General features: G+C 40.2%; 1 protein-coding gene across 1 annotated transcript; it reads left to right on the forward strand.

Moving 5' to 3' along the window:
- Positions 1 to 1,936: 1,936 nt before the first annotated feature.
- On the forward strand, positions 1,937 to 22,026 carry LOC135709225 (uncharacterized). Its single transcript, XM_065231486.1, has 7 exons — positions 1,937 to 2,116; positions 18,841 to 19,285; positions 19,348 to 20,413; positions 20,490 to 20,625; positions 20,693 to 20,835; positions 20,898 to 21,480; positions 21,541 to 22,026. The coding sequence occupies exons 2-7, from the start codon at positions 18,857 to 18,859 to the stop codon at positions 21,854 to 21,856; spliced, it is 2,673 nt and encodes an 890-aa protein (XP_065087558.1). The 5' UTR covers positions 1,937 to 2,116; positions 18,841 to 18,856; the 3' UTR covers positions 21,857 to 22,026.
- Positions 22,027 to 23,256: the final 1,230 nt, after the last annotated feature.

Below are 23,256 nucleotides of genomic sequence, written 5' to 3' on the forward strand. Positions count from 1 at the left end.
GCCGGTGGCGCCGACTGAGATTGAACCCAGGCCTGCTGGGGTGAGAGGTAATCACGCCAACCACCGGTGCCGATATCTATAACGGCGAATGAGAACGACCCAAATTTGAGTTTAGTTATCTCAGAAATAAGAAATAAATTGCAGGAACTCAGCGATGAGTAAATTTGCCACATGTTTTCCCAGTTTTCCTGAATTTTTCAGGGAAAAATTCCCGAATTTAAGAAAAGTAAAGATTGGATTCACATTGGTACTACTCCGAGACTGAATAAAATTTTCGTCAATTTCCTCATTTTCTGGCTGATTTTTTAGGTTTTCCACAGGAAACCATGAGACAAATTTACTCATCGCTGAGTTCCTGCACTTTTGGCGATTATGAGTGAACTAAATTCAAATTTGGGTCGTTCTCATTAGCCGTGTACGCAAAAGGAAAAGAGCCAGTGTCGCTACTTGATAGCAAACTACTCATAATGAGAGGAGTCTTTGTAGCTGTTATACCACTTGGTTGCACATCATTCTGCTTTAACCTGAAAAGATATAAAGTAGCGCTGCTGTCTGGTATCAGCTCATTTTCACTTCGGACGGCGTGGTGAACAGCAATAGCAGCAGTAGGAAGGTGGTTAGTCTACTTTTCTATAACCCATCAAGCAACAATTGACTGGTCGTGGCAAAGGAGGTGCCAATCGTCATCGCAAATTCTTCGAGATAACCACCATCCGTCGTCTGGCTCCAATCTCCGGTCTGATCTACGAGGTTGTTGCATATCTAGATATAATAATATCGATCATATCGTTTATACCGAATGCCTACTGTTGGGCTTGGCAAAGGTCAAATCTGACAATCCTCTATACATGTAAAACAGTGCACTATATAAGAGCTCCCCACTATTGTTAAACCCTCTTTTATCGTTCAACTATCGAGCTATCAAGAACTGTAAGTAATTTTAATAAAGTATAAACCTAACCTCTGTGTTAATTTAGTGCCCACGCAATCCGAAAACGATAACAGAGGTGTGCTGAAGGTGTTCGTGGAAAATGAGGTCCGTGATGCTGTCACCTACACTAAACACGCCAAGCGTAAGTGGCCATGGATGTCCTCTTCAATAAAACGGCCCTTTTCAGGGCCATCAAGCTTACATCAGTAAAGAGTAGGAATAGAATTTATCTGTGCTTGTTTGTCTATATTCAGAACCAAAAGCCCCCAACGACCACACAAACTTGGAAGCAGGGGTGCAAGTGATTTTGATTGATTCTCTTAATCAACTTTCTCTTTGAAAAAGATTACTGCAAATTTGGTACGCCTACAATTTAAAAACGGAAAGAGTTGAGATAATAGATAATTGATCAATTAAAAGAACTTAAATGCTCTTTACATTTATTCCGTCCACTAGCGGTCCTACGTCAAGCTTCCGTTCGTGCCCCTAGGCACAGACCCTTCTACTTTTTTCATATATGATGTTTCACTGAAGCGCATCTGTGGTTTTTATGTTATCATCAAATTTTGACAGTTAAGTCACGTTGACATGAAAAGGGTGTATCAAAACCATTTTGAAAACAATGAAAGAAGACCACATAGGGCGTTCATCAAAAATATTTTCCATAATTCATTAAAGTTTCAAACCTTGATTTTCATTAACTCGTAGGAAAAGCATGTATTTAATAATCGGTTAGAAGCAAAACATCGATTTGTTTATTTTTGCGACTTACGTCATTTTAACAAGCAATGCTTGAAATTTTCCTTTTCTAAAATCATTGGTACAGAAACGGTTAAAGAAGACTACATTTAGGCGAATACCAACAACAAACAATATTGAATTGAGAGCCTTATCTTATCAGCGCCGAGTTGAGATAAAATGCGAATATTCCACTTGTCTAAAGGCGAAAGGCGTGGTACGATAAGCGCTTAGTCGAGTTTTGGCAGCAGGTGCAAAACGGTCGTCTGTTAAGACTCTATAACAGCAGACAGGTTGTGATTCATTTAAATAGTTATTTTAGGAATTGTAGTGTTTTGATGGAATATTTGACGAATTTAGTGATTTAAGTGACTGTTTCGGAAGTAGTCGTAAATAGCAAGTCGTTGCAGTTGAAGGATTATGAAATTCTAAGAAGCGAAAAAAAAGGTGAGGTGAAATCAAATATGGCGGACGATCATAAAAGTTGTGCAAATGACTGCGCCCTGAATGTGAATCAAATTTTCGAAAAAAAAAACTTTGAACTGTTGTTGCGTGGGACATGTGATCAATCTGAATCTTTGCATTCTACAAATGTGATAAGTTAGGATTTACGGCATAGTGTTCAGACGAAAATTGATTTCATCATGGCTTTCCGGGGTGGGGAAACTGAGATAATGAATTATGAGTAATGTTGATTCTAGTCGGAGGAATGTTGCACCCATACAACTTCAGTCGAACAGTGAATTCGGGGAAGCAAAGCCTATATCTTGCGAACAACGAACAACGAAAGGGGAACCGTGCCTTGCGCAGCTAACTTCAATTCCCACTGGGCAGATAAGATAGCACACCGATGGGCAAACAACTTTAGCAATAGAGGATTTGCAGAAGGTGAAAGCGGTTTACTTACATCGTGTTGGAAAATTGATTGAAGAATATTGAAGTGAGGGAAGTTTGTAGAGTGATAACATTGTTAGTTGCAGCACCAGCAAGTGAGCCCTGATTGCCGATCGAGTGATTGGAAATAGATTTTATTATAACGAATGCTCGAATGAAGAGATAAGAACTGCATTGTGACAACCGTGGGCTAACAATGTCATAATTCAAGGCATTAATAGAACTTCACCTGATGTCTATTTTGTAAGGCCTTTAAAGATGCTTGTAACAGCACTGAAAACGAATCTAACTCCAAAGATTGAGTGACTATGATGTAGACATTATGCGCTGAATGACCTACACGGGAATGAGAACGATCCAAACTAGAAATTAGTTTACTCATAATCACCAAAAGTGCAGGAATTCAGCGTTGAGTTAATTCGCCTCATATGGAAAACCGGAAAATGAGGAAAATAAACGAAAATTTTACTCAGTCTAAGAGTAGTACCAATAGACTGAGTGAATCTAATCTTTACTTTTCTCATATTCAAGAATTTGTTCCTGGACAAACCTGGAAAATACGAGGAAAATTTACTCATCGTTGAGTTCCTGCACTTTATGTGATTTATGAGTAAGCTAAACTCAAATTTGGGTCAATCTCATTCGCCGTGTACGCTTTTAGAAGTTTCTCCATACGAAGGTGTAAAAGTGACTCACTCTCTGAGTAAGATGCGTTTTCAGTGAGAATTCTGTTGACTATTTGGTCAAATTCTTTGCAATTTATTCGGTAGGAAGATTGCTACTCAAAGGGTTTTGAGAAGCAAATTTTCAAGGAAAAATATAAAAACATAGTGCACCTTCTGTCTACAAATCATTAATACCATAAGAAAAACAAATACAATCAACCATCTACCCAACACTTTACAGGCATTTTTCCGTATCCGAGAAATTAGGAACCTGTGAATATTAATTAAAATGAAATTATGCACGAAATCGACTGAACCAAAATGGAAAACCGATTTGATTTGCTTACACTGTCAAAGTGCAGAAAATTTTCTTCAATCATGGCCATCTTAGGCTTTGTCAAAATGGTAATCGTCATATATTTTTTTTTCCTTGATTTGTTTTCCGTCGATTATGTTTTCCGTGCTGAGCACCAATGCTACCGACGCCACGGAGGCAGCTCCCACACCTGGACCCTATCTATCGACCCATCAACTCATGAACCGGGGACCAACAGCTTTACTGATCAGATATGTTATGCCTCAGAACATCGCGGCGGCGCCGACTGGGATTGAACCCAGGCCTGCTGGGGTGAGAGGTAATCACGCTCACCACTACAGCACCGGCGCCGTTAATCGTCATATTTCAGAAAGGGGTGATTTAAATTGTATTGTACTCGAGCGTAAATAGCTGGATTAATAATAAGGCCTTGCTGTCCAATACTGTTCTAAGAACTCGTCTTCATTCTGCTCGATCCATGGCCACACGTCGCCAGCTTCGTAGGTCGCCTTCTGCTTGGTTGAACCACCTTGCCCGCTGCGCGCCTCTTCTTCTTATCCCAGTAGGGTCGCTTTTGAGAACCAATTTCACCGGGTTGTCATCCGACATTTTTACGATGTGCTCAGCCCTCCGTAGTTGCCCGAATTTGGACGATGGGTGTTTCTCCTATCAGCCGGGGCAGTCCGTGCTCCAGTCGCCTCCTCCACGTTCCATTTTACATCTGCACTTCACCGTAGATGGTCCGCAACACCTTCCGTTCGAAAACACCACGAGCATAGTTCAGATCTCACCCGGCAGGCCCTTTTCAAAAGTTACGCGTGTATTATTCATGTGTTCATTTTTAGTAAACAGGGCCCCGCTGTTACGTCACTTTTTGTCGAGTGAGCGAACTCAACTCCATCCGTGCACTCGTCTATGCACGATTCCGAGTTGTTTTCCGATGTCCCGATGAGAGAGTTGAGGATTTTCCAGGTGCTTGCGCAAAATCAATTCGCGACGGTGCTTTTCGGTTGACACTAGAAACACTGGAATAAGAGACCAGCGGAGACACTGTTATGATTCCAATCGAACTATCAAAAGCGGTTCCAATCTGCAATGTTTACAAATGGTTTGCTTCAATTAGGGAGGAGTATTAACATAGTTTAACAATGACTCATGAACTCGCTCGTCGGTGTATTGAAGTCACTCGCAAGCAGTTACAAATGCAAGTAATGCCAGGATTGCTTTGATGTTTATCTTGTTGCCAAATTCATGTTTTTTTTCTCCGCTGGTCTCTTATTCCAGTGTTTCTAGTTGACAACATTTTTTTTCAACTTTCAAAAAACTGACAGCGATAAAAATACAGTGTAAACAATACACTCTAAACTACTTCTACTCGAATTTTTTAAGAGAAAATACCCAATGGGTAATTTTCTACAGCGTTTTTTCCGTGATGCAATTTGATGTGGGACACCCTTTATTCCCACTTATCTCAATTTCTATATGGAGATTTTTATTACTTCCTACCAGCGGAACAGCGCCATCTCTGTGGAAAATGGCCTGACGATATGATTGATTGAGGGGTCACTCTTATTGCAAGGAAAGATCTAAACTCACTTTTTTTACAGTTCCAGAGAGCGTGTTTACACGGAAACTTTCATATACTCATCGAATTTCAAAAAATTAAACCAATTTTTATCTATATCTTTTCTTCTGCCGTGAATATTTAACCACTTTTAAGAAACCCGTACATTATCAATGATTTATGATTCCATAAATGTCATGACATTCCCCTCAACATAACCTCAGTATTTTCCTTTCGATGCTCTAAAAATATCACCGAAACTGCATTGGAACACAGGAGTTGCCTTGAAACTCTTCTATAGGGTGTCCCAGAAAGTATAAGCACAGTTTATTATTGGAATAAAACGACGTTATGTCAATGAACCCTGCCCTTTGGATCAGTGAGGGATAAGTCGCGTACTGCCAGGTTGGTCGAGGCAGATTTCATGTGTGAGTAAGTGATGAACATAGTTATTTGTTGTTTATTAATTTATTTGATAAGACTCAAACGAATTAACTTTACAGAGCCGAGGATTCTTGGTCACTATACAATACATCTTAAAACTATAGTCAAAAGGTACAACACAATAAACACTTTATCTTCCGCTATCCAAAAAGCTTCCTCCATCAGATCTGGAGTCGCTTCCATTGGTTTCATTGTATGGCAGTTTCGCCATCGAGGGGCAAAACGCTTCCATTGCAGCAATGGACGCAAAACGTGGTCAACACTCACACACTCATCACGAAACGGTTGCTTTCCAAAGTCGACGACGCATCGACCGAAAGAACTGCTGATGAAGAACAATGAGGAGGACCACACAATGGTTGCTGCCGAGAAAATAGACGATCACGTGGCACACATCGAGAGTGGCCTACTTTTGTCGACAGCCGAGTGAACACTGAGATGATTACATGATGAACATTGTTATGTGCAATTCACTTTAAAAGGTGCGTTTCATATTTCATCTCATGTAGTTCCGAAGAGCCTGAACGAAATGTGGCGCTTGCGAAGATCACTTGAAGATACAATATGACGGAACATTGATACTAATTTTGTATAAAACGCAAGTAAATTCTTACAGAAATTAGTTAGGATAATATATTGAAAAATGTGTTTATTGTCAGTGAACAAATGTAATGTTGCATTGAAATACTTTAAATAGTGTTAAATTTAAATGTTCCCTCATTTCACAACCATTGAACCATTCTGAAATAAGAAATAAGATGAGAGACTTTCGGGAGACTAGTAGCGATTGAAGCGATTTGGATGGGGAGAGTGAAATTGTCAACTACCTGTTGTTAACATCTCGTGGAAAAAGGGCGGGCTCTTCTCCTCACTCATTGGGATATCCTTCTGTCGGACAGCTCGTTTTTGACCAATTGTATAATCATGTGGCTGGAAGGAGATTCTTTACCATCCTGTGGAGGCGTATAGGTGAACTTACCTATCGATCCACCAAAACCGTTCTTGGCCATTCATACAGTGACATGTTGAGGACAATCAGAGGTTATTAAGCTTGATCAAATCAAACAGTGAGGAGCGCCCACTGCTATCGGACGTAGTTTCCGTTCTGCAATGAGTGGTAGACAATTATCATCATCATCATCAAAACAACGTTACGTCAATGAAGTCAAATTGTTATTCCATACATATGTTCTCTATAGTATTCTCTTTCAATTGGGTGTTCCTTTAATCGTATGCCAAGGAGAAAACTTTTGATCTAACGCTGCCCATGAGCTTCAGCACAAATTCCTTGGCGATAATTTTGGCCACTTTTGTCCAGTCTTTTTCCAATTCTTCGATTGAATTCGCTGCCTTAAAGTGTTTCCGTAGATATCCCTTGGAAAGGGCCCTCACAGTTTGGATTAACCAGACCTCCCCTCCAGACAATTCACATATTGCACTTTGTTTGTACCAAGCTACCGTATCTTTCGAGTAGTGCATTGACACCAAATCTGACCAAAATAGTACTGGGCCATCATGGTGACGGATCATGGGTAGCAGACAACGATTCAAACACTCCCGAACGTAAATTTCAGTGTTCATCGTCTCCTTTGTCACAAATGGCCTTGACAACTTGCCACACTCTCGTATCACTTGCCAAATCATGGCCTTCTTACAATTTTTTTCGGTGAAAAAAGGCTGATTAAAAATAAATTGGTACGCACAAAAACGCCTGTAATTCGTGATTCAATAAGTTTAAAAAGTCCATTAATGTTTGCTTTACAGTACTTTTATTAAAACTTCAAAGTTACAGCGTTAGATGGTTACATTTCTCCACTTCCAACGAAATCTTGAACCTTTCTCTTGATGGAGCCCATCAGCGCCCGCACAGTGGAAACGGACACGGAATCAGCGCATTTCTTCCATGTTTCCCGCATTTGCTGGATGTCCTTGACTGCCCCACCGCTTCGTCGAAGTGAAATTGCCCAGTTTTTTCGATTGGTCAAAATTCCGGGAGTAGTGGCAGCTGGCCAAATCGGGCCAAAAGATGACTTTGCCCCTATGCTTCATCGTCATCGTCGAGAATGTGACGAATGGTTCCGTTTTCAGGCCACAACTGTAAATCGCTTGCCAAATCATGACCTTCTTCGCGAACTTGTCGGGAAATACGAACTTGATCCTTCCCGGCACATCCCCACGTCCAGTCGCGATGGCCACGAAATTATGCTTCATGTGCCGTTTCAGATGTTTACTGGCTTTGTACGACTTGCATCCTTCCCTGGTAAGGATCCCGCACCGTTTGAAAGTTGGCGTTGTACCTTCTGGCCACATTCCGGATCGAAAGACCGGGGTTAGTTTTAACGCACCTCAACACCTTGCTGCGCAGCTAACGGTCCCTGGTTCCAGTTTTTTCGTAGTTCTGCTGATTCCTTTCCACACTCAGGGTTTCCTTGTAGATTTTGAGCACTCGACAAACTGTTGTTTTCGGTATCTTCAGCACTTTAGCCAGCTTGGAACTGGACCACTCAGGATTTTCCAGGTGTTTTGCACAATATTTTTTCTTTTTTCGAGTTCCATTTGACGTTATTTCTGAACGCGATCGTCTACTTTGATGAAGCCACCAGTTGCACCAGTTGTTCTATAGAGAAGTGTAAACAAACCACTGTCAAATATTTTTGATTCCCACTAGAGGCGTGCTGGCGGCGAACAAGGGGCGTACCAATTTACTTTTAGTTAGCCTTTATTGGTCTCCTGGAAGCGCTTTGTAGTCAAATTTGACGTATGTTTAATCGTCTATCATGAAACACGCCAATTGTCCACACATCATTCTATCATTTGGCAAGTCCTCGGTTTGACGGATACGGGTTGTTTCTTACTCCGTTTCGGCTTTTTCTGCTTCTTGAACGTTTTCTGTCCGTTTCTTATCTTGGCACGTTGGACGTTACTCTTCGCTGTTCTCATTTTTTTTTGCGAAATCTCTAACAGTGGCACTTTTCTCATTGACGAAAATTGGGTGATTTTGTGGTTCACTTTTCGGTCCACCGACCCCTGTTTGCGACCAGATTTCGATATATTCTCGAAAGTAACTTTTTCACCGAACTGCTGGATGGCTGTTTGGACTGCTCCGATACTTACTTCCTAATTTTCGCAAACTTCCTTACATACTGGTGCACCTGTTTGCGCTTTTCCGGGGAAATGCCTAGCATTTTGATGATTTTGATAAACTACATCGGGGTAGAAACGGTGGCCAATTAAAAGTGTGCTTATACTTTCTGGGACACTCTAGGTATACACATCAAAAAAAAAATGTAATATCGATCAACGTAATTCAAGCTGATGTATGAAATATTTATGTAAAAGCAAAAAGCAGATACAATATTACATCAATGGGTGTAATTTTGTTCGCAAAATCGATGTCCATCGTACAACGTAATATTACACAACCGGCTGAATGATCTCTGTGCAGCTGTTTGGATGTAATATTCAACAACTTTTTTTTTCTGTGTAAGCTCCCTCCGTCATCAAGATCTTAAAAAAACAACTTTACATGCTTTGAGAAATTGATTAATTTAGATGGTCTAGTTTTCAACCCACCCCAGCATGCTTTTGGCGCTACTGTATATGGACGATCAAATGTAAAATAGTGTGGTAGCAACAGCATAGTTCTGTCAAAACCTCAGCATTTTCATTGATCCATCTTCTTGATGAATTACTAAACAGGTGACCGTGTTGACAAAAAAAACCAAATGTAAATCCTCAAAATATCAGCCAAATTGGCTGTCATATCGATCACAGTTTAATCATTATTGGTTAACAGTACACGGTAAGAAAAAGTACCCAGAATTAAGTTCTTTTCACTCATCTCGGCACTATATAGTGTAGGAACCCAAAAGTAGGTAAAGCGGGTCAAAGTAGTTTTCTTTTACTTGTGTGCAATTCGCATGGAATTTTCCACTAGCTTTCTACCCAAAAGTAGGTAAACAGTAGGCTCCTCCGTTTTTGACAATATTAGAAGGAGAAAAGGAGTTCAACTAGTCAAAACCAGGTAAAAGTGAACTGGCCGTTGGGTACTTTTTTCTTACCGTGTAGTTGGAGTGTCTTCCTTGCCTTATATTATTCGAATCCAGTTTTGATACAGTCTGGTTTACGTACAATCCTGACACATTAACTCAAGCTGAACAATGCATTAGGTCCTAAGAAACATTGCCAGATTCTCTTCGTCGACTTTTTCTTTGCATCCTCATGGCCATTACTAGCTATTTTTAGCACACAGATCGATGAAAGATGGTTTTGTAACATCCATCAACTTTATGTGGAATATATCGCGAATCCCAAGTAGCATTTCTTGTTTTATTGCACTCTATTAGTGGTTTTGAGATCAATTTTATAAAACCGTCAATAAAATTAATAGCTCCAGCACAACCTTTTGATAACCGCTAAAAGATCGTCTTACAGCTTAGTGGACCACTCTTGATAAGCTTTATAAAGCATGTATGAGAATCACAATAAAGCTGTCTTAAAACCTTTTGTAAGAAAGCCCCATACTCTACAAAAGGTTCTCATAGCCTCTTTAAGAGTAATATTGTATTCAAGCAGTCTTATTACGCTTTTGTGAAAATCAGTTATAAATCCAATTTAATTTATATTTGCTTCAAAGCAACCGCCATAAATTAGCTTGTTGTTGTTCTGTTCTGCTGAAACTTTTTTTTTCATATGGAAATCTTTAGCGGTAAAAATAGGTTTGAGTGTTGGTGTAAAGATCACCATGTAATCAATTTTGTTTTATAACGACATTAGTGAAAATCTTAAAGAAAATATGTGACTGTTCAGAAGTTCCAAAACATATGCGCTTGAAATTTTATCTTGTATATTGGGATAATATGAGCGTTAAATAAATGCGCCTCCAAAATAATTCAAGTTATCAAAAAATATTGTTTCAGAAATCAAATTAAATTGATGGAATCTTCTTAATTTTACAGAAAATAGATCTCAATAAATGAATTCATACCAATGCACAGTGGAAATCATTTCGGATATCTAATTTAGCCATTATTTTATTGAAATTTCTTGGATTTTGTTTCAAGTCTAATGGCATTTTCATAATGACAATATGGCGACAGATAACAGCAGGCAAGAAAAACACCAAGCGCAATTTCTTAAAATGTCTAATGCTTACATTGCACACTGGGTCAGGAATGCAACCTAGCGGAGCAGAATTATTAACTCCGAAACGAAGCATTTCCGCGACTTAGTGTCTTGGGCAAAGTTTCTCATCATAATCTGTTGACAATCTATTGACATAAGTAACTATTTGTCAAAACTCTTCCGAAAACATGGCGCCACAATCTTACTTCTTTCTCTGACGTTCTGGAGACTTGATGTCTTCGGCAAAGTTGTTTATCTTGACAAAATGAACAGCTCTTTTGAAGACGTGAAATTTCCACAGCCTACTGGTTCCAAGTTATATGGAGTTAAAAAAATGTCGAAAATATGGTTTTTTCTTTCTGTGTCGGTGTTTTGCTTACAACCATATAATGTTTTGTCAAGATAAACAACTTTGCCGAAGACATCAAGTCTCCAAAACGTCAGAGAAAGAAGTTAGATTGTGGCGCCATCTTTGCGGAAGAGTTTTGAACTATTTGTTTATGTCAATAGATGGTCCTTATTATGATGAGAAACTTTGCCGGAGACACCAAATCGCGGAAATGCTTCGTTTCGGAGTTATTAATTTTGCTCCGCTAGGTTGCATTCTTGGCCCAGTGCCAGTGTGCATTGAATGAAAGCAGAACAGAAAAGCATAATACATGATGTTATTACGAGCACTATTTTCTTTTTACAAGAGCAATTATTTTTTTTATATTTGAGGGCAAATGTATATTCCTATTCTACGGGTGCAACCGATGAATTTTACAAACATTTGGAAAAGTTTTGAATGGTACATTAACCTTTATGAAAAGTTATGCGTGATTTCAACTTTTTTGTCTTAGAACTGTCACCATTCCATGTATTTCGACCAATGGAATGGTGCGGAAGCACACTCTTTACAGCTTGTGACATCCGCAGAAAATGCCGCGGCATTTCGGCTCATGCTAACAATCTTGTTGATTTTCTTTGCACTCCGCTTGGAAATACCGGAAAGTTTTGGTTCTTTTCTATGTTGTAGAAATAAACCGCACATTTACACTTCTGACAAGCTGTAAATGAATGCTTATAATTGTTTTAAAATAACAGTTATATGACCAACTAGCTTTATTGCGCTTATTTATATAGCAATATAAGGATTTATGTTTGGGTTTTATAAGGGCAATTCATTTTGCTTTTTTTTACACTTCAAGGCAATCATAAAACCTTTAATAAGTGAAAATAACATAGGCAGCCCTACTTTTGCTCAATAAAACAGATGAAATTATCCTTAATAATTAAAACAAATCTCCCTAAAATAGATCAGGCTGCTCCTTAAATGATTGATCAAAATACCTTAAAAATCTTAAAATGCTCAGTAAATATTTAAAGTACGCTCCCTTAAATAGAGAAAACTGTACATTAAGAATTTGAAAATGCTCCTTAGCATGCACCGCTTTGCACCATTTTGAAGTATTACTGTATCATATATCATCGGAAAAGCTGCTGTAGAAAGGTTAATAAGTACCATGAAATCAGCTGAAATGTTCAGTAAAAATGCACAAATGCACACAATGATTTACTGATCATTTCAGCTAATTTCATGGTACTTATTAACCTTTCTACAGCAGCTTTTCCGATGATATATGGTACAATAACACTTCAAAATGGTGCAAAGCGGTGCATACTAAGGAGCATTTTCAAATGCTTAATGTACAGTTTTTTTTCTATTTTAGGGAGCGTACTTTAAATATTCACTGAGCATTTTAAGATTTTTAACGTATTTTGATCAATCATTTAAGGAGCAACCCGATCTATTTTAAGGAGATTTTTTTTACTTATTAAGGAACATCGTCATTGTTTAGTGATTAATTCACCTTTTTACCAATAACATAAGCATCAGTTGGTTTTTTGACGTAGAACTACGTCTTTGTCAACTATACTGGGGTGCAAATCAAAAAAATATGTGTGGTGAAGGAGTGTTAGGTTTTGAACGCTTGTAACTTTGTCATTTATAGATGAAATTAAAATCCAAATACGCCAATCGATAGGATATTACATTACAAACCTGCTGAAATAAATATTTTTCGAATTTTTCTGAAATTAAACTTTTGAAAATGTGCAAATGATAATTTTATCACTGTTTTCATGAAATAAGCCTTTTTCCCAAACCCAGTCATCATAAGCGAATACCACTTGGTTGCACATCATTCTGCTTCAACCTCAAAAGATATAAATCAGCGCTGCTCTCTTGCCTCTGCTCACTACCGCCTAAGATGGCATGGCACTAGGTCCTGCAGCAAGCAGGACTAAATCAGCGGCTAAAGGTGGATCAAGGCGTGTTCACCACAATGAGGAATTAGACTTGAAAAAACGTGCATGTAAAACACCATCCCCCTTAACAACTTCTCCCCTTCCCCCCTTAACATAACCCGAAAAAGACATGAACTTTGACAATCATTTTTTTCCGGGAAATAAATTTTAAGCAAACCACAATAACCTATGTATAAACAATTAATTTTTTACATGCAGAGCCAACATTTTCAAAAAAAAAAGCTTAACAGGATACATACACTCAATGAATTACCAACAACTGACTGTAAAACATATCTGGTACCTCTATATATGCAATTATATTAACATCCAAAGTCCATTCTTTTTTACATATTCTGCACAAAAGAAACTTTTTGCTCCGACCCATTTAAAAAAAAAAAAACGGCGGGAAATTCTATCAGGTTCGGTTGCACATCGTTCTGCTTGAACTTGAAAAGATATAAAACAGCGCTGCTGTCGTGCTTTTGCTCATTGTCGCTTCGGAAGCCATGGCACTTGGTCCTGCAGCAAGCAGGACCAAGTCAGCGACTAAAGGTGAATCACGGCGTGACCACAATGAGGAATGAGGAAAAGCAATATATGTAAACCCCCTCCCTTCAACGACCTCTCCTCCCCCACCCCCAAACAATAACCCGAAAAAGACATGGACTTTGACGATCACTTTTTTTCGGGAAATAAATTTAAAACAAACTATTATTAGTAAAAACAGAAGTTTTCCCTTAATTTCTTCCCACACCAAAACTTTCAAATTTGAGAAAAAAAACTACTTGAAAGACATATTCGATGATATTAAGTTGACAACTGACGGTAAAACATATCTGGTACTCCTATTTATGAAATTATATTAACATCCAAAGTCCATCCTTTTTTCTATGTGCTGCACAAAAGAAACGTTCTGCCCCACCCCCATTCATAATAAAATGATGGGAAATCCTGTCAGTTGCGGGGCTTAGAAAGTATGTTTTGTGCAGAATATGTAAAAAAGGAGGGACTTCGGATGTATTTTTTTGCAAAATATGCATATATCATGCATCATAGATTGAGATAGATAGATAGGTTCTACGTCATACTGCGATCGTGTCTAGGACACAACCCTTTAATATTTTATTAGCTTTATAGGGGTTTTGTAGATATAGCTATAAAATGTTCCATGACTTGCATTGTATATGACCGTCATAAAGCTGTAGGTAATGGTTGCAGCTGCAATAAAACCTTTATAAATTTTGAATATAGCCAAGCAGCTCTAGATTTGTTACTTGGGATTGGTTGCCTGTAAATTACTGATTACCTATTCGCGATATATTCCACGTAAAGTTTACCGTTAATACAAAACCATTTGTGAACCTTATTGGCTACCCAAGTAACAATTTCCAGTTGAAGAAACGCTTTCGTTTTGATTTTGTTCAGCTGCATGTTGAATAATAATTGTACAATGTGTTCAACACAACTTTTATAAAACCCTTGTTTACACTGGCTTGGAGAATCTATACAACTGCAACACAAAGGTGTTGTCTTACGTATTCAGTAAAACGTTTACCCAAAATCAATTTCTTGTTGAAGAAACGCTTCCATTGTGATTTTATTCAACTGCATGCTGAATAATAACTGTACAATTTGTTTATTACAACTTCTGTAAAACTCTTGTTTACACTGGTTTGGAGAACCTGTTCAACTACAGCATTATATGTATACGCGGTATAGGAGTAGAAGCAACTTTTATACAACGTTTATAGATACATATTTAAAATCAAGCTTTATTATTTTGGTGAAAGCTCGTATACAACGTTTGTAGACACTTCTTGACAGCTGATTTGAAATTTAGTAGAGAGGAAACCTGAGAGGCGTTTGTTACGCTCTTTTATGACTCCTAAATATTAATTGAACAGCAAGCGGTGAAAAGCGTTTATAACACTTTTCAATGACTCCTCAATAACCGGATAGAAGCAACTTTTATACAACGTTTATAGATACATATTTAAACTCAAGCTTTATTGTTTTGATGAAAGCTCTAATACAACGTTTGTAGACACCTCCTAACAGCTGCTTCGAAATGTATTAAAGATTGAACCTGAGAGGCGTTTGTTACACTCTTTTATGACTCCTAAATAATCACTATACAGCAAGCGGTGAAAAGCGTTTACAGCACTTTTTAATGACTCCTTAATAACCGTTGTGTAAGTACTCACAATATTCACAGATTAAAATTAGTTTAACAATTGTCGTGGTACGCCAAAATAATTGCTTGTACAGTTTTTATTAATTTAATTTATTTGTGCACATTGACAAAATATGTAATTATGCAATAATTCACATTCTGTGATCATGGGGGAAGTAGTAACAAGCACAAGGGGTAGGTCACTCCGCACAGCAATCTTGGGTCATCTTTTTTGTCAGTGTGCCTCAAGTGTGCAGCAGGTATGTCGATTGTGCCGGTCATAGAGCAAGCTGCGATTGTTTGTAAAATACCCATCCTGGCAACCCGGTATTTTGACACTTTGAATGTTTTGGTTTGAAATCGCAAGAATAAGTTGGATTGAGGATGACGCGGGAAGTTGAGGGTGTGCGAAATTTCGGTGATTTGTGTGTATACAAGTCCTGTGTTTGAGTGCTTTAAAATGCCCTTAAAGGTAGACCAGAAACCTAGCTTTTCATGATGTGAAAAGCATCGGTCTATCAGCGGCCAGAAAGAGTTGGAACCGGTGGGGAGCATTGTTGGAGACCGACTATAGAGGATGATGAATAGACTGTTTTACTTTATTTTGCGTGAGTTGCAGCATTATTTGAATTAAGGGTACTAATGCGGTACTAACTGCCTCTTTCTCTTGAGCCCACTCTAGAGCCTACATTTCATATTTAGATCTACAGCTTTCCCCCGAAGAACGCATTACCCACTGAGTTGCACTCACCGCTTTGTCTCGGTGGGTTTTCAACCAAGCGCTCTGATTTTCTGTGAGTAACTAGTTCTCCATTGGCACTACTCACATGCAAAAAATCAGACCGACTGGTGGAAACACCGCCGAGAAAAAGCGGTGGGTGCAACTCAGTGGGTAGCTCGCTCTTCGGGGGATAGCTGTATAAGTGAACTGCTGGTCTGAGTTCCTCTTGTATACTCAATTAGAGGATGTTCCTGAAAATGCAGTTAATCAGCACGTAATGTTGTGAACAACTTCAACGACAGTTGTCCAGCAGTGCTCCCATTTTATTTACAACAATTCAATGCCTACAAGATTGTGCCGAAGGTATACCGATGGATGTGCCCAAGCTGTGCCGATGCTAATTTCGGCACAATGTGCTGAGTGACTTACCCCTTGAACAAGCATCTGTTTTTATTCTTTAAATGATATTCTTTCAATTAATCTCTCTAATCATTAATTGAGAGAATTTATCTAGAAATGTTATCGTTGATTATAAATATGATATATGTCTTAAATTAATGTTTGCATTTATTAATAACACCTATATATAATTTACCTCTACTCCACCGAGGGTTTCTCGAAGCAAGATTCGAACTCATGATCCCGGATTGCCAGCCGCTTCTGTTTCCATCTGCTCTATTCTTGAATACATATTTTGATCATATGAGAGAAGTATATGAAGCTCATCTTGAGTGACTTCTCTTGCAGTTGAATAATCATTGCCTTATGGTCATATAAACGTGCCTATCACTTGTGCTATTTTTAGCAACAAAATTGTGGTTGGTGGTTGGTCGAACGTAAACAATCATTAAAGAGTGCTCCAAGCAGCTTTTGAAGCGTTTAACCAAAAAGGCAATACAACTACATTCTTGTACAACTCTGGAAGCTATTATTCAACGTTTGATCAACTCAGGTGTTCTATAAGAGCTCCCAATGGTTTGTTTTGATGTGTTTATTCCACGTCCTATATGGCTCCTGTCAAACAGTTTAACCGAACGTAAACAATCATTTAAGAGTGCTCCAAGCAGCTTTTGAAGCTTCTAACCAAAAAGGCAATACAACTACATTCTTGTTCAACTCTGGAAGCTATTATTCAACGTTTGATCAACTCAGGTGTTTTATAAGAGCTCTAAATTGTTTGTTGGGTACCATATCCATAGTCATTAAAGTTCTCAAACCATAAGTAAAAAGGTTCAAATATAGTCCTATCTCCGAAAATGTATGGAGAAAAAACAACTATTTTGAATGGTAATGGTTCTTATCAACCCATTATTTGTAAGGTTCACTTCCAAAGAACCATAATATATAAGGTTTAAACTTTATCACACAAACGTTCATGTAAAGTTCCATTACTATATTTCAGTTAAAGTTTAGCGGGGATTATAAATAATTTTTAACCATTTTCGGTAACGTCAATGCGGCGTTTATGCGGGAAAGAATCGATCTTTGGTTTTATTGAATACGCTTGTTTACGTTGGTATCCTTTATAATATTCAATTGTCATGACGGTAAGAAGCAATGAGCACAGGAGGGAGGTAGCACAATCCTTCAAATGTTGCTGAAGTCGTAAATATCGGAAACGTAAATAGTGACGTCATTGTAGGGAGTGATGCTGATTTTGACGTTATGTTCTTTAAATTTACCAGGCAGTATGGGGTGAGAGTAAATCGTTTTTCTATGAAAATACACTTAAACAATTTAACACCTATTTTTATGAAGATCAAAAAGATCTAAAGAAGAGTTCGATTTTTTCGATCTTTTCGTGGATAATTAATCGATCCGAAAAATCGGAAATCGGGATGAAAAAGATCGATCCAAGGTGAAAGTTTCGTCTCGACTCGATACGTGCACGGTAAGAAAAAAGTACCCAGAAGTAAGTTCAATTATAACCGTTGTTTAGTGTAGTGTCATATAGTGTCCTATGTTAATTAATATTGAACTCAATGCACCATACAGGAAGCTACTCCTAGCTAAACATGCTTATCGTGGCAACAAACAAAAAAAAATTGACGACAAACGGTAGACTGTTTTACCCTTGAAAAAGGCCACAATAAACGGCCGAAACGTCGGGCAATGCACAACTAGCTGTTTGAATTACCCTAGACTGAGAAAGCAATAAAAACGAAACCTTTCATTAAGGTTCACAAAACTGGAAAAACGACTCTGAACGCTGCACAGATGGCTCGGCGTTGCAAAAAAATGGCCGCTGAGGTTGACTAGTTCAGTGTGCGGTAGATGATGACGGAAATTCCAATGAAAGTCTGCGATTTCATCCGAGCGCCGTCCAAGTAATTTTTGCAAATTTTGAAACTACATGAAAATGCCTTAATTTTGACTAAATTACATTTTTATTACGTCAAATCAATCCCGAGAAACACCTGGTCTCATGTGTCCGAATTCTAAGTGGATCAGACTTCACACATTTGATGAATCATGAAAAACTGTTTTCCGAGCCCGGTTGAAATAAAGCATGCCTTCGATAATTTGATAAAGACAAGAGGATAAGCTAGGAGCGGCTCTACAATACAACCCAAGTTGTATTCGGGAGTGAGTCACATTTCAGCGAGATATATTTTCCGATCCATAACAATTCAATGTTGAGCTAAATGCTATCTTTGCTCTTTTTGCTCTATGAAACTCATGACCTCATACCAGGTTCCAACTCCACGGCTACTACCGATTCTACCGAATATCAAGCCAGCACATCGTTATCTACCGTCTACATAAAACCGTTTATTATCTTATCAATCCGAAACACTAACCCACACCAGCCACGCATATCGCCTCGCGTACTCGACTTTATGCAATACCCTTGACTAATAACAACCCAGCACTTTACCAGTGATGACTACATGCGAGCGAACAATTGCACTTGTATTTCCTCGAAATCGACACCCATTTCTACGAATTCGATGACTAACCCACACGAACCATTCCAGGCCAATCAGAAAAATCATGAGATCTACACCAGCGACAACGCTTGTGCTCATCACTGCCATCATCCTGGGAGCTCTGCTTCAAACCCATGGGCAGGACAATGTCCAAACCCGGGTGGCCCCTGCGCTGCTGGAGTGCTACCAAAATCCAGTACTCTTCGAACGCGACAATCGCCTTCCGATGACGATGAACATGCTGATCGAGTTGATCCGGAAGGTGGAAGATTCCCCCGAATTCAACCAGGACATGCGCCAGTTGTCCATCGCACTGTTGCACCGGTTCCGTCAGGACGGTATTGTAAGGGCTTCCGGAGTTCAGAACATTCCCGGAGTGCTACCGTTCAGTCCCGTTGGCTTCCACTTTACCAAGCATAGGATTCTATTTTCCCGGCTTCTGCCGGGCAATGCTCAAACCTTCCCGAATGCCACATTGACCGCGCAGGAAAGGGTAAGTTCTGTAGAATACTATGAACTTTGTGTGAAACTAAAATTGTCCTCTTTCTTTCGCAGTGCTCTCTTCACTTTATGTTGTCCAGCTCGATCGATACGATGGTGCGTGGTGATGAGAACATCCGCTGCACTCAGCTTTCTCAATACCGTGCTGCTCGGGTGCCACGGGAAATCGACTTCAAGGATAGGAACAAGCTCCTTTCCAACTATCTCGGCGATATCGAAGTGCTCAACCAACCGGAGATGAATCAGATAAAGAAGCAGATAAAGAAGATGAAGCAGTCGGCTAGACTGGAGATGGATCCGGACGAGGAACAAATGGAAGAAGACGAGCCGGAAGCGGCAGCTGCCGCCGCCGAAGAAGAGGAAGCTCCCGTCGAAAGTCAAGATGAAGTAGAGGGAGACCCCGCTGAACAGGAGTTCGTAGATGATGCTAGCTTAGTGGACATTGCTACGAATGCGATCAGTGCCTGTCCGGTCGAAAATGGAGTCGTCTATACACAGTGGGGAACGCTTTCCGCTGGTACAGTGATCGCCGGTATCGCTGCTGGTCTTGAACCACAGACAGTTCAGCTACGTGACCTAATGCCACCAAGAAGCGCTCAGTTCCGAGCTCGTCAGCAGGTTCAACCAATGCGTGTGGATAACCGATGGGCTGCCACCTTATCCGGTGATCTGGCCGAAGTCACCCTTTTGCATGCTCCTTCTCAACCGGCAAACATCCAGGTCGGAGCAGCCGGAGCATGGAATCAAACCGTGGCACCTCGGTGGTTCTTCCTAAGCCAACGAACATCCCTGGAGATGACCGATGCAGAGATTCGTGCTGGAATCGATGGTCTTGCCCTGGCCACAAATATCATTGAGTGGAGAAATCGTGCCAACATGCTCCGACTCAGTCAGGTGCTGGACATGTACTACTCCCAGCGTGGAGTGTTCAACCAGCAGATGCGATCGTGCAACAGGAGGGATCTGTTCACTACGGTGGCTCCTATCCAGGCGATGCGGGATCAAGCCGTGGCGTTCAGCAACATTCTGGACAAGGAGATGCAGATGGCGTTCACCGTGACCCAACAGGCAATTGTGCAGTTTTCGGGAGGAGCTGCCGATGCACTGGCGAACTATGTCCGTAAGTACATTTGTTGATACGCCATTCCATTTGATTTCTAGACCCAATTATCCCGTTTCTTTTGTTAATCTTGCAGCGACCTCTCTGAATGACTTGTCTTGCGCAGCCACTGCCATCACACCAACAGACCCAACGATCTGGAGATCCGCAGCTGATCTATTCATTTTTGTCGACACAGCTTGGTCGTTCAGAGACATTCACTCGGTAGTTGCGTGAGTATTTTTTTTATTAATCGGTTTCAGATCAACATTTTCAACTATATCGTTATTCTCTTGGCAGCCATCTTTTGGACAATTTAGATGTCGGTCGTTTTGGTACCACTTACACCATCCTGAACGCATTCAACGGAGAAGTGCTGGTCAACTCCACACAATTCCTAGCTGATTTCCATTCGACGTACACCGTGGATCTTCATGTTGCTCGTAAGTATAAAATGTTCTATAGTTTTCAAGTTCCCAAGTTTTTCAATCTAAATTACACACAGAACCGATTGGGCTGAATCTGCCAACCGTGCTGAGGAGCCTCCGCGAGCAGATAACTCCAATTATGATGGCCGAACGGCAGAACAACAGCATGAGCGGTCGATCGAAGATCGGTCTCATCATCCCAAATACGGCAGCCGTCAGCGAAGGGGACTCCAACTTTGCCGTCGAACGTCTGCATATCCTACGTGAGGAAGTACCGGACCTGCGGTTGCTGTTCTTCGCCGGTGGCACTCCTACCCGGTTCAATCGATTCGTTCGTGAAGAAAGTCGTGACATCTTTCAAATGCGTGAAGTGGGAACGGGAGCCATTATCGATGCTGTCAACGTTCAGACGACTCCGGTTATTCGACGCATCCAACAGGAACCGAGACGGATTGTCAATCCTCGCTGTGGACACGATTGGATCCAAACCACTTGGGGTTCGAACTCGTTCAATCAGTACGTGGAACCGAGGGGAATCGTATTTTACCGGTTGCAACCGAACTACTTTTTCCATCAGGCTGAGAACCGACGGCTGCGGATTCAGGGACATGGCTTCGCCACAATTACCATCTGTCACTCCCGCTGGGTTCAACTGCCAAGGTAAGATGAATTTGACATTGCTTTGACGAGCTGTGATCGATCAAATCTAAATTCCCGCAGAATCAACACCACCCAGAACAACGATGCGGTCAACTGCCGTGTGGTCAATGCCGAAATGGTCGACATCGATCTGTCCAACGCTTGCGATGGTCATTCAGTGATCCATACCTGCCCACCAGTGTTCTTCTCCGTCGAGCATACCCAGCAAACCGAGGTGACCAATTTGCGGTGCACGGAGAGGGAATGTCGCTTCCCGGACAATGCACGATTTGCCGTGGTGGTTGACAATCTGGGTTGCTTCAGCAGTGCCGGCAAGTTCTTCAGCTCGTTGACATTGCTGATGCTGGCACTGGTCAGTGTGTTTTTTAGACAGTAAATAAATGTAGACGTGTTAAAACCGATTTAGCTATTTAAGCACAGTAAATCATCTTAGAGATAACATGTAATGACAAAACTGAATGTGTTTCATCAACATTGACGTATTTTAGGATATAATGTAAAATGTAATTACAAAGAATCAGAAAATAAATAGATAACTTAAGGTCAGCGATGCTTTTTCAGTTTTTTTTTGGCCCTTATGCATACTGACTGTCGAATTGTTGATATCCACAAGAGATAATTTCGCCGGAGCCTCCAACTCACTCTTCCCGAGCAGGAACGAATATCTCGATACCTTAAATTGGTATGGATGAGTCTGACATAAGAGTTAAAATACCAAAAAATAATACCAAAAAAAAAAACGGGGGGAGAGGTAGCTCATCGATTCTTCCGGTTCGCCTCCTAGCATCGTGCTATAAGGTACCAGGCGATAACCAGGGTAGTTGATCGATAGCTCGATGACGTAATTTCGTTGACGTATGCAATGGGAAATTCTCATAGCAGGCGTTGACGATGGGACGTTGTCGAGTTGTTGAATAGCAACTATCGTGGTAACTCACCGATTACCTGTCGATCTGCCAAATTTGGAAAGACGTCTGCATTGAATTGTCTCATATAATAATATTCCGCCCACTATATCACAAGAAATTGCGAGTAGCTGAGTGGAATGGAGATAAGTTAAGCATTGGGTACAGGACCAAGTCTCCCCTGGGTGGTTCCAAGAGATGAGCGCAATAGAATCATCAAGTTGCCATAAGGCACGGAATGAGACTATTGCATGGCTGGGTAGTCAAAGTCTTCCATTCGTTAGTCATTTCAGGTGGATTAGAACAGGTTTAGGTGGGCGTTGGCCAGATTTGGATTTTTCAGATGTAATCCTGGATAGGACCCTGTCATTGAACGTCGCGTGAAAGTGGAACTTAATGAAGGCCTAAGTACTTTTTCGTGGTTTTTAGTTTTCGGATTTGAAAGATCGTCGGTTACAGTGGCCTGCTTACTGAGCAGAAAAACGCGGTCCCAGGTCCTTACATATCAAAGAGATTTATGGTAAAATCGCTTGTGTATCGTGTATTTTGCGAAATTCGTTGTTGTCGTTGGTTCCGGGTTTGAATGGATACACAAATTTGAGCAACGGTATTATGTGATATGAGGGGCTCGGTGGCCTTAGAGCAACCGTTTTTGCTTACTGAGCAGAACATCATGAATCTAATCTCAGGCCCATCCACATTCAAGATTCGTCAATCGTTTTATTTGTTCATGTGACTACATGGTAATAACAGCAACTCGGTGATTAAAAAGGTGCTCGTCTGCCTAGACGTTTTTGCTTACTGAGCAGAAGACCGTGGGTTTAGTCCCAAGCTCCTTCGCGTTATATGATCGTTAGGACATCAACTCAGC

Source organism: Ochlerotatus camptorhynchus, unplaced genomic scaffold (genome assembly GCF_037179485.1).
Source record: "Ochlerotatus camptorhynchus isolate MF236.1 unplaced genomic scaffold, CSIRO-AGI_Acam_v1.1 ptg000357l, whole genome shotgun sequence".
NCBI lineage: Eukaryota > Metazoa > Arthropoda > Insecta > Diptera > Culicidae > Ochlerotatus > Ochlerotatus camptorhynchus.

Bases quoted from the DNA above. Each gene is read 5' to 3' on its own strand.
- LOC135709225 (XM_065231486.1), top strand. From the start codon at position 18,857: ATGAGATCTACACCAGCGACAACGCTTGTGCTCATCACTGCCATCATC. The intron at 20,626-20,692 runs GTGAGTATTTTT...TTCTCTTGGCAG, and splicing joins GACATTCACTCGGTAGTTGC to CCATCTTTTGGACAATTTAG. The intron at 20,836-20,897 runs GTAAGTATAAAA...AATTACACACAG, and splicing joins CGTGGATCTTCATGTTGCTC to AACCGATTGGGCTGAATCTG.